Raw genomic sequence first — 12,071 nt, forward strand, 5'->3', positions numbered from 1 at the left:
GCATACAAAGTGGCAACATTTAGTGGGAAACAAGAGGATTGGGAAATATTTAAAGGTCAACAGAAAGCCACAAACAAAGCTATAATGAAAAGATAGATTATGAGAGTAAACTAGCTCAGACTATAGAAACAGATAGCAAAGGTTTCTACAAATATATAAAATATAAGAGTGGCTAAGACGAACATTGTTCCTTTAGAGGACGAGAAGGAAATTTAATAATGAAAAATTAGGAAATGTGAGGCATTGAACAGGCATTGTGTGTCGGTCATCACAGTGGAAGACACAAATAGCATGCAGATAATTGGTGAAAAAGTAGGCTATGGCAGGTGAGGACTTCGAAACGTTCATTGTCACTAAGGAGTTAGTGTTGGGCAAGCCTAATCGGGCTAAAGGTAGACAAGACTCTTGCCACTGATGGAATGCATCCCAGGGTACTAAAAGAGATGGCACGGTAAATAGCAAGTGCACTTGTGGTAATTAACAAAATTTGCTGAACTCTGGGATGGTCCCGGCAGATTGGAAAACGGCAAATGTGCCGCCACTGTTTAAAAAAGGAGCTAGACACAAGGCGGGTAACTATAGGCCGGTTAGCTTAACTTCTGTAGTGGAAAAAATGCTTGAATCTATCATCAGGGAAGAAATAGTGAGATCTGGATAGAAATTGTCCCACTGAGCAGATGCAGCATGGATTCATGAAAGGCAGGTCATATTTAATTATTTTACTGGAATTCTTTGAGGTCATTAGGAGCGTGGTGGACAACGGGTAACCGGTAGCTATGGTGTATCTGTATTTCCAGAAGGCATTCAACAAGGTGCCGTACAATCAATACGTTAACTCCCTTCTCTCTCCGCAGATACTGTCAAACAGCTGAGATTGTCCAGTGTTTTCTGTTTTTCAGATTCCAGCATCTGCAGTAATTTGCTTTTATTTTTCTCCTCACTGTTTACTTTTGTGAGCTTGTCACTTACAAATATACCAGGGATAGTTCAGAAAACTTTCATTTTGAGAAAAAGAACTATGGTTGCAAATGTGCCCAAATGCATTAGGAGATTGTGATCTAGCAAGAATTCATGAAGCTTTGAAGTCTCAATCAATTTTTAATTTCAGATGAGGCGTAAGTTAAGCAAATAGTTCATTCAATGTGGATTTTTTTTAAAGATGATGGGGAGATGCATTGGACTGAGGTGAGCACAGTAAGAGGTCTTACCACACAGGGTCCCCAACAGGTTTGTTTTGAATCACTAGCTTTCGGAGCACAGCTCCTTCCTCTGGTGAATGAAGAGGTGGGTTCCAGAAACATATATATATAAAGACAAAGTCAAAGATGCAAGACGATACTTTGAATGAGAGCCTTTGCATGTAATTACGTCTTTACAGGTCCAGACAGAGCGACTGGAGAGAAGGATAATCACAGGTTAAAGAGGTGTAAATTGTCTGAAGTCAGAACAGTTGGTAGGATTTCGCAAGCCCAGGCCAGATGGTGGGGGGGTGAATGTAATGCAACATGAATATAAGGTCCCGGTTGAGGCCTTACTCATGTGTGCAGAACGTGGCTTTAAGTTTCTGCTCGGCGATTCGGTGTGTCACATGTCCTGAAGCGTGATCTCGAAGCGTGTTACATTGGATGCTGCGACAATGGATGAATGGACATTGCGTGATAATTCCCGGGCAGGAATGTTCCCTTCCAGTCGGGGAACACTTCAGCAGTCAAGGGCATTCAGCCTCCGATCTTCGGGTAAGCGTTCTCCAAGGCAGCCTTCAGGACACGCAACAACACTGAATCACCAAGCAGAAACTTATCGCCAAGTACATGAGTACTTATAGCACGAGAGTACGGCCTCAACCGGGACCTTGGATTAATGTTGCATTACATTCACCCCACCATCTGGCCTGGGCTTGCGAAATCCTACCAACTGTCCTGGCTTGAAACAATTCACATCTCTTTAACCTGTGATTATCCCGCTCTCCAGTCTCTCCGTCTGGACCTGCAAAGACTTAATTACCTGCAAAGACTCGCATTCAAAGTATCTCTTGCATTTTTTACTTTGTCTATATATATTTTTCTGGAACCCACCTCTTCATTCACCTGAGGAAGGAGCAGTGCTCCGAAAGCTAGTGATTCGAAACAAACCTGTTGGACTTTAATGGGGTGTTGTAAGACTGCTTACTGATTTTTTTAAAAGATAGATGCACTTGTTGCCATTTGCTTTGTAACAAACCGAAGGCGTCATATGAATAACGTATAGCATAAGTTTCCTCTTCCAAATGTGTATCCGTTCCCATGTATGCGACTAAGAAAGGTACACTTTCGTCAGTTGCAATTTTATGCTATTTTCTGCAGGCTACTTACCTTTAGAGTACCATTACTTTCATCTTTATTTTCTAGCTGTCTCAGTTTTTCCTGGTACATGCCTTGGAATTCGTTCGATAAGTGTTTCATGTTCTGCCTGCCTAATGTTGGTGCTGCTAACGTTGATTCCATTCCTCCCGCTCCCAGCAGCTCCAAGTCCCGCCGCAATCCGCCTTCTCCAAAACCACCGCTGCTCGAGGCGGCAGCCGGCAAACTGGTTCGATCCCGATCAGAAAAACGGCCCCCCAGGTCCTGCCCCCCAACATCCATGGGTTTGGTCTATCATACAAAAGCCGGTGCCCCCCCCCCCCCCCCCCCCAGCTCTGACAATGAGCCAGTCTTACATACACACACACACCCCCGGGACAATGAGCCAGTCTCCCTTCGGAACTGCTCACCAAACTTTGAATCTAACCGAATGTGCGGCGTGAACTCCCGTCTCCTCTGCTCCTATTGGTGGAGCAGGCGGCTGGAGCGCCCGCCTCCTCTGTTCCTATTGGTGGAGAGGGCTGCTGGGTCTCCCGCCTCCTCTGCTCCTAATGGTGGGAATGGCGGCCACTCCATCCACCCCCTCTACACCGATTGGCAGGGAGGGCGGTTGGAGCGCCCGCCTTCTCTCCACGAATTGGTCCAGAGCGTCGCTCGAGCCGGCGGTTTGGTTCGTTGCCATGCCAATCGCTGACGTCACGAAAACCGCTTCCTCGCGCGCGCGCGCCTGGCCGGCGGAGAGCTCGCAGTGAAATCAGCGTGGCGGAGCGGACCTTCTGAGCGCAGACACACCTCCATTCCCCTCTCTCTCGCACACGGTTGAATCGGATGGACACAGTTTTGTCTTGACACCCCTGAACCGGTAACCTTTGACAGGCGACATCCCGGAAGCCGCCGCCTGATTGGTTGTCTTGCACTCCGGACGGTTGCTTGGTTACGGAGGCTTTGCTCGGCTGGGAGGAAGCAAAATTCGGGTAGGTGTTGGAACCTGACCGGTGGACTGCAGCTGTATCTTTAAACTGAAGTCTATTTCATCGAATTCGCGCGTTTAAGCATCCGTTTCGGTTTATCAAAGAATTTACTGTGCAGAAGGCCCATTCGGCCCATCGAGTCTGCACTGGCTCTTGGAAAGAGCACCCTACCCAAGGTCAACTCCTCCACCCCATCCCTATAACCCAGTAACCCCACCCAACACTCAGGGCAATTTTGAACACTAAGGGCAATTGATCACGGCCAATCCACCTAACCTGCACACCTTTGGGAGGAAACCGGAGCACCCGGAAGAAACCCACGACACGGGGAGAACGTGCAGACTCCACACAGACAGTGACCCAAGCTGGAATCGAACCTGGGACCCTGGAGCTGTGAAGCGATTGTGCTGTCCACAACACTACCGTGCTGCCCCAATTTTTTCCCTCAATTTAAAAAGGACCCTATTAAACCATGGCCTACCCGTGGCTGGTCCCTGGAGCCCTTGAGCTAGTACAGGCCTAATCTCTTGTCACAAATGTACTTCGAACACTTTCACACGATTTCCATAGCCCCTCAAATTGAGGTTTTGCCTGAATCATGGCATTTTGGGTGGTTGGTGTTAACTTGCTACGAAAGCTAGTTTAGTTTCCTCACCTCATAATGTGGAAGACCACTGAAATAATATTTGACTCCTGTAACGGAGAGCTTTCTGGCGAAGTCTCAAAATCACATACCTTACCCCTTGTCTTCAGAAACCTCTTTTTCTCCATATATAATAAAATGCACTTTTAAAAATATTTTTGCAAGATTATGATATTTTAATTTCCACTGTGTGTCCTAATTTTTATTTTGCACTCTGAAATGTTATTTAAATGCAGGGGTGGTATGTGCTTATCGGTTAAAAATACTTTAATGTGATTTGTTGCTTGCCCTGCTTAATGACACCACTGTTGAAGGATGCCAATAGATCCCCTCAACTTGGTACCAGATTCAAATTGTCATTGGAAATAGAAATCGAGACCACAGATCACTAGAATATTGTAGGTAGTGTTGTGTTATGCTGCTTCGGATAACGCAAGCTGTTACTTGATGCAGCCTTAACTAAAGGATGCTCCAGACTCTGAAATGAGTTCAACCTGTTTATTGAACTATTTACACAGTTCTCAAATGAGTTTGACTCTCTGCTAATCTAACTGTAGTAACTCAGTCGAACTGTACCAGCTTGCTCTAAGCCACGTGCTGGGGTGTGATGCTGCTGATCAACTCTGTCTAACTCTCTAGATGTCTGTCTGTGGAAAGAGCTAGGGTGTGAGTGCCTCATCCCTTTTATAGTGTTTATGTCATGCTCCCTTGTGGTGATGCCACCTCTGAGTGTCCTGACTGTCCATTGGTTGTGTCCTATTCTGAATGTTCATTGGTTGCATGTTTGCATATCATGACATCTCCCTTTTTTTTGTTTGTTTTTTGATGTATATACATGTGAATTTGTCTGCCTAATGTGACTGACTGAGGAATACAGAACAAACAAAACAAATGCTCACAAGTCCAGTCTCTGGGGCTTGCGTCTGATCCTCGTCGACTGCCGGAGAGGTGGTGGAGGGGATGACGGGCGAGTGGGAGGCATGACTGGTGGCCTCGTGGTTCGAGGTGTCTGGAGGTGGCAATTTGACATGTGGAAATGGAGGGGAAAGTGGTTGTGGGCAAGCAACGTTTTGCGGTGCCCTTCGATTCCTTCGCACAATGGAGCCATCAGCCATATGTATGACATAGGATCTGGGCGCGGCCTGTCAAACAACGACAGACGGAGCAGACCACCCACCATCAGTTATCTTGATCCTGACCGTGTCTGCCGCGGATAGCACGTCCAGATCGGTGGCATGTGCGTCATAGCCCTGCTTCTGGCTGTTGCGAAGCTGCTGCATCTTCTGCAGCAGCAGGAGGTGATCAAGGTTGGGCAGGTGTATGGCTGGAAGTGTCGTCCACCGGTTCCTGATCACCAGCAATTGAGCTGGCGACGTGCCACTGGATAGGGGAGTTGCCCGGTACGCAAGCAGTGCAAGGTTTATGTCAGAAGCGGAGTCCTTGCGGATGAGCTGCTTAACGATGTGCACCCCTTTTAGACTTTGCCATTGACTGCGGATAGTGCGGACTGGAGGTGGCATGCTTGAAATTGTAGCTCTTGGCAAACGTGGACCATTCTCGACTGGAAGCACGGGCCACTGTCGCTCATGACGGTGTTCGGGATGCCATGCCGTGAGAATGTCTCTTTACACGCTTTGATGACGGTCCGTGAGGTGAGGTCTGGCAGCTTCAGCACCTGAGGATAGTTCGAAAAGTAATCGATGATTAAGATATAGTCGCGGCAATTCGCGTGGAATAGGTTAATGCCAACCTTGGAAACAGAGAGGTCTCTAGGTCATGTGGTTGGAGCGTCTCCTTGCTCTGCGCTGGATGGAAACTCTGACAAGTTTAACATTTGAGGACCATGTCCGTGATGTCCTGGATGATGCCGGGCCAGTAGACAGCTTGCTGGGCCCTGCATTTGCACTTTTCTATGCCCAGGTTTCCCACATGAATCTGCCGCAACATCATGCTCTGGAGACGTAGCGGGATGACTATCCTGTCCAGCTTGAGCAGGATGCCATCGATCAGCGTCAGGTCGTCCTTGACTTGAGGAATTGTTCTGCCAGCCATTGCTGAGGTTGTGGATGACTCGCTGCAACAGGGGGTCTTTGGCCGTCTCTTCTCAGATGAGAACGATCTTCTCATCTGTTGCCGGGAGAGTGCTTTCACACAGTTGTACCTGCAATTTAATGAGCTAAATGATCTCCAGTGGTTCACTGGGTGAGTTAACGGAGCGGGCAATGCGTCGGCGATGATGAGCTCCTTGCCAGGTGTGTACACCAAATTGAAATCATACCTCCGGAGTTTGAGCAGAATTCTCTGCAAACAAGGCGTCATGTCGTTCAGGTCCTTCTGGATGATGTGGACCAAAGGCCTATGATCCGTCTCAACAGTAAATGTTGGCAAGCCGTAGACATCATGAAATTTGAGGATGCCGGTGAGAAGACCTAAACACTCCTCAATCTGCGCATATCTGGTCTCAGTGGGTAACATTGCCCGTGACGCGTATGCTACTGGTACCCAGGATGACGTGTCGTCTCTGAAGCAACACCTCCCCAATGCCATCCTGACTCGCATCTGTGGATATCTTGGTCTCTCGGTCTGGGTCAAAGAATGCAAGGATGGGTGCAGTGGTGAGCTTGGCTTTCAGCTCCAGCCACTCTGTTCGGTGCTCCGCCTTCCACTCAAAGGCGCTTGATTTTGTCACCAGGTTGCGTAGGGCGGTGGTGTGCGTGGCCAAACTCGGGATGAACTTGCCAAGGAAATTGACCATTCCCAGGAAGCGCAGTACTGCCTTCTTGTCCTCGGGGACTTTCATTGCCTCGATGGCTTTAATTTTGTCTGTGTCCGGGCGCACACTGTGTTGCAAAATCTGATCACCCAGGAACATCAGCGTGGATGTCCCAAAGCAGCACTTGGACCTGTTTAGCTTGAGGCCATGTTCATGTATGCGTCGGAATACTTTCTTGAGTTGCGACACATGTTCCTCTGGGGTGTGGACCAGATTATGATATCATCAACGTAGACACAAATCCCTTCTATTCCCTCCATCATCTGTGTAATGAGACAGGATTGATTCAGGATCTCATAGTTAGGGATCCTCTCGGAAGAGCAATCACAATATGGTGGAATTAAAAATACAGATGGAGGGTGAGAAGGTAAAATCAAGCACGAGTGTTTTGTGCTTAAACAAAGGAGATTACAATGGGATGAGAGAAGAACTAGCTAAGGTAGACTGGGAGCAAAGACTTTATGGTGAAACAGTTGAAGAACAGTGGAGAACCTTCCAAGTGATTTTTCACAGTGCCCAGCAAAGGTTTATACCAACAAAAAGGAAGGACGGTAAAAAGAGGGAAAATCGACCGTGGATATCTAAGGAAATAAGGGAGAGTATCAAATTGAAGGAAAAAACATACAAAGTAGCAAAGATCAGTGGGAGACTAGAGGACTGGGAAATCTTTAGGGGGCAACAGAAAGCTACTAAAAAAGCTATAAAAAAAAGAGTAAGATAGATTATGAGAGTAAACTTGCTCAGAATATAAAAACAGATAGTAAAAGTTTCTACAAATACATAAAACAAAAAAGAGTGGCTAAGGTAAATATTGGTCCTTTAGAGGATGAGAAGGGAGATTTAATAATGGGAGATGAGGAAATGGCTGAGGAACTGAACAGGTTTTTTGGGTCGGTCTTCACAGTGGAAGACACAAATAACATGCCAGTGACTGATGGAAATGAGGCTATGACAGGTGAGGACCTTGAGAGGATTGATATCATCAAGGAGGTAGTGATGGGCAAGCTAATGGGGCTAAAGGTAGACAAGTCTCCTGGCCCTGATGGAATGCATCCCAGAGTGCTAAAAGAGATGGCTAGGGAAATTGCAAATGCACTAGTGATAATTTACCAAAATTCACTAGACTCTGGGATGGTCCCGGCGGATTGGAAATTAGCAAACGTGACACCACTGTTTAAAAAAGGAGGTACGCAGAAAGTGGGTAATTATAGGCTAGTGAGCTTAACTTCGGTAGTAGGGAAGATGCTGGAATCTGTCATCAAGGATGAAATAGCGAGGCATCTGGATGGAAATTGTCCCATTGGACAGACGCAGCATGGGTTCATAAAGGGCAGGTCGTGCCTAACTAATTTAGTGGAATTTTTTGAGGACATTAACAGTGCGGCAGATAACGGGGAGCCAATGGATGTGGTATATCTGGATTTCCAGAAAGCCTTTGACAAGGTGCCACACAAAAGGTTGTTGCATAAGATAAAGATGCATGGCATTAAGGGGAAAGTAGTAGCATGGATCGAGGATTGGTTAATTAATAGAAAGCAAAGAGTGGGGATTAATGGGTGTTTCTCTGGTTGGCAATCAGTAGCTAGTGGTGCCCCTCAGGGATCAGTGTTGGGCCCACAACTGTTCACAATTTACATAGATGATTTGGAGTTGGGGACCAAGGGCAATGTGTCCAAGTTTGCAGACGACACTAAGATAAGTGGTAAAGCAAAAAGTGCAGAGGATACTGGAAGTCTGCAGAGGGATTTGGATAGGCTAAGTGAATGGGCTAGGGTCTGGCAGATGGAATACAATGTTGACAAATGTGAGGTTATCCATTTTGGTAGGAATAACAGCAAAAGGGATTATTATTTAAATGATAAAATATTAAAACATGCTGCTGTGCAGAGAGACCTGGGTGTGCTAGTGCATGAGTCGCAGAAAGTTGGTTTTCAGGTGCAACAGGTGATTAAGAAGGCAAATGGAATTTTGTCCTTCATTGCTAGAGGGATGGAGTTTAAGACTAGGGAGGTTATGCTGCAATTGTATAAGGTGTTAGTGAGGCCACACCTGGAGTATTGTGTTCAGTTTTGGTCTCCTTACTTGAGAAAGGACGTACTGGCACTGGAGGGTGTGCAGAGGAGATTCACTCGGTTAATCCCAGAGCTGAAGGGGTTGGATTACGAGGAGAGGTTGAGTAGACTGGGACTGTACTCGTTGGAATTTAGAAGGATGAGGGGGGATCTTATAGAAACATATAAGATTATGAAGGGAATAGATAGGATAGATGCGGGCAGGTTGTTTCCACGGGCGGGTAAAAGCAGAACTAGGGGGCATAGCCTCAAAATAAGGGGAAGTAGATTTAGGACTGAGTTTAGGAGGAACTTCTTCACCCAAAGGGTTGTGAATCTATGGAATTCCTTGCCCAGTGAAGCAGTAGAGGCTCCTTCATTAAATGTTTTTAAGATAAAGATAGATAGTTTTTTGAAGAATAAAGGGATTAAGGGTTATGGTGTTCGGGCCGGAAAGTGGAGCTGAGTCCACAAAAGATCAGTCATGATCTCATTGAATGGTGGAGCAGGCTCGAGGGGCCAGATGGCCTACTCCTGCTCCTAGTTCTTATGTTCTTATGTTCCATGATGCGATGGAAAATCTCTGATGCCAAGATGGTGCCAAATGGCATTCGGTTGTAGCAGAATCTGCCAAATAGTGTGTTGAAGGTGCAGAGTCTTCTGCTGGATTCTTCAAGTTGGATTTGCCAAAATTCTTTGGATGCGTCCAATTTTATGAAGAAGCGCGCATGTGCTATCTCACTCGTGATTTCGTCCCTCTTCGGGATGGGGTAATGTTCCCGCATAATGTTTTTGTTTCGATCCTTGGGTCAATGCAGATGCGTAGGTCCCCCGAAGGCTTCTTTACGCACACCATCGGGCTGACCCAGTCGGTTGATTCAGTGACCTTGGAGATGATGCCATTTTGTTGTAGACTCGTGCGCTCTGCCTTCAGGCACTCTCTCAGTGGAGCAGGGACACGTCATGGTGTGTGGACCACTGGCTTGGCAACAGTCCGCAGTAGAATCTTGTACTCGTATGGCAGCGTGCCCATCCCACTAAATACATCTGGGTACTGGGTTAGGATGTCGTCGATGCTGGCCTGAAGATCTGAATGGGACGGCGTCATGGTGTAGACCCGTTGAATGAGGTTGAGTTGCTTGCAGGCGTGCGCACCTAGCAGGGACGCCCTGTCTGGTTTAACAATCGCGAAGCGTAAGCTTGCTTGTGTGTCGGCTGGGCACCTGCAGATGGCAGGACCCCAGTGCCTTGATTGCATTTCCATTGTTGTCCAGGAGTTTGCAGGTAGCTGAGGGGCCTCTTGATTCTCTTGAGGTCCACCTGAGAAATCAGGTTGGCGGAGGCACCTGTGTCCAGTTGAACTGGATGGGGCAGTGGTTAACCGTCATCACTGCATGCCATTCTTCCTCGAAATCCATGGCCAGGATTGATTGGACTCGCGATGTGTCCGGTGTGGCGTATTCGTAATAATGCCCACTCGGTAAGTGTTGTCCAGATATTCATCATCTGGATCCGTCGCACTGCCTGGATCAGAGTCATGCATTCGGTGTTGCACACTTCTGATGCGCCGCTATCGGAATTGGGAGAGCTGGCTCCTGACTGGTGGTGTAGATCTGCACAGGGCTGCATAGTGGTTTGGTTTCCCACAGTTTAAACAGCGTTTGCCTCTTGCAGGGCAGTTTTTTTAAAAATGGGCGGTGTCACAGATCGCACGCGTCATGACGCTCAAGTGTGTCGTTGTGCATGCGCAGTGCGGTTCTCGGACGTCTGCACCTGCACAGTGTGGTTTTTGGCCACTTCGTGTTCCTGATCGCATTGCGCATGCGTCGGGCCCCGGGACGAGCGCATGAAATGGCCGCTTTTGTCAATGTGGAGGCGCTGCAACCGAGAGATAGCCTGAACACACTCCACCTCGTGGGAGGCTTGTTTTTTACTTTTTGCCGTTTTGTACTGTGAATAGTGATTTTTAGAGTGCTCGTGCACAGCACACGTTTCAATCGCGACTGGCAGAGTCATGTGCTTGATTTTCAACAATTGCTCTCACAGAGAGGATCAGAGTGGACTCCAAAAACAATTTGGTCTCTGATCATGGATCAGTGATATCACCGAAGTTGCAGGATTGCGCTAGCAGTCTAAGGCTAGTTAGATAGGAGTTGAAGGATTCGGCTTTACCTTGCATCCTCTGCTTGAAGATGTAGCGCTTGAAGATTTTGTTGGGGTCCACCTCGCAGTGGCTTTCGAATTTGTCCAGGATGGTTTGGTACTTCGTTTTGTCCTGCTCTTCGGAAAAGTGAAAGGAGTTGAAGATCTCTATCGCATGGTCACCCATAGTGATGAGTTGGAGAGCTACCTTCCGAGCATCGGTCGCGCCATTGAAGCACGGTAGCCTTGTGGATAGCACAATTGCTTCACAGCTCCAGGGTCCCAGGTTCGATTCCAGCTTGGGTCACTGTCTGTGCGGAGTCTGCACGTCCTCCCCGTGCGTGCGTGGGTTTCCTCCGGGTGCTCCGGTTTCCTCCCACAGTCCAAAGATGTGCAGGTTAGGTGGATTGGCCATGATAAATTGCCCTTAGTGTCCAAAATTGCCCTTAGTGTTGGGTGGGGTTACTGGGTTATGGGGATAGGGTGGCGGTGTTGACCTTGGGTAGGGTGCTCTTTCCAAGAGCCAGTGCAGACTCGATGGGCTGAATGGCCTCCTTCTGCACTGTAAATTCTATGATAATCTATGATTGAGGTCGGATGCTTCCACGTATAGTTGGAATTTCTGCTTGAATGATTGCCAGTTGGCACTAAGATTGCCGGTGGTCCTGAGCTGATGAGGAGCCTGAAACTTGTCCATTGTGCCTGTATTCAGTCGCTGGTTGTCACGGATCTTGTTGAGTTGAACTAAATATATTGAACAGTCACTCCTGGTATCATGTTGTGTTATGCTGCTTCGGATAACACAGGCTGCTACTTGATGCAGTCTTAACTAAAGGATGCTCCAGACTCTGAAATGAGTTCAACCTGTTTATTGAACTATTAACACGGTTCTCAAATGAGTTTGACTCTCTGCTAATCTAACTGTAGTAACTCAGTCTAACTATACCAGCTTGCTCTAAGCCACGTGCTGGGGTGTGATGCTGCTGATCAACCCTGGCTAACTCTCTAGATGTCTGCCTGTGGAAAGAGGCAGGGTGTGAGTGCCTCATCTCTCTTATAGTGTTTATGTCATGCCCCCTTCTGGTGATGCCACCTCTGAGTGTCCTGACTGCCCATTGGTTGTGTCCTATTCTGAGTGTTCATTGGGTGCAT

The 12,071-nt window shown here is 47.4% G+C and overlaps 2 protein-coding genes across 9 annotated transcripts in view; one reads left to right on the forward strand and one right to left on the reverse strand.

Moving 5' to 3' along the window:
* Nucleotides 1-2,681, reverse strand: part of LOC140385401 (uncharacterized) — a 649,931-nt gene extending 647,250 nt beyond the window's left edge. For 3 of the 6 annotated variants that reach the window (XM_072467512.1, XM_072467514.1, XM_072467515.1), the window contains exon 1: nt 2,352-2,679. In XM_072467512.1, coding sequence (XP_072323613.1) covers nt 2,352-2,621 — 270 coding nt within the window. In that variant the 5' untranslated portion in view covers nt 2,622-2,679. Of the gene's footprint in view, nt 1-2,351 lie in introns of all 6 variants that reach the window. The other 3 variants (XM_072467511.1, XM_072467516.1, XM_072467513.1) reach the window with 2 other exon arrangements.
* Nucleotides 2,682-3,052: 371 nt separating this feature from the next.
* The window catches only part of pex2 (peroxisomal biogenesis factor 2), a 42,606-nt gene continuing 33,587 nt past the window's right edge, over nt 3,053-12,071 (forward strand). For 2 of the 3 annotated variants that reach the window (XM_072467519.1, XM_072467518.1), the window contains exon 1: nt 3,053-3,313. The gene's annotated coding sequence lies outside the window, so the exon portion shown is untranslated. The remainder of the gene's footprint in view (nt 3,314-12,071) is intronic. The other variant, XM_072467517.1, reaches the window with a different exon arrangement.

Source organism: Scyliorhinus torazame, chromosome 11, assembly GCF_047496885.1.
Source record: "Scyliorhinus torazame isolate Kashiwa2021f chromosome 11, sScyTor2.1, whole genome shotgun sequence".
In the NCBI taxonomy this organism is placed as follows: Eukaryota; Metazoa; Chordata; class Chondrichthyes; order Carcharhiniformes; family Scyliorhinidae; genus Scyliorhinus; species Scyliorhinus torazame.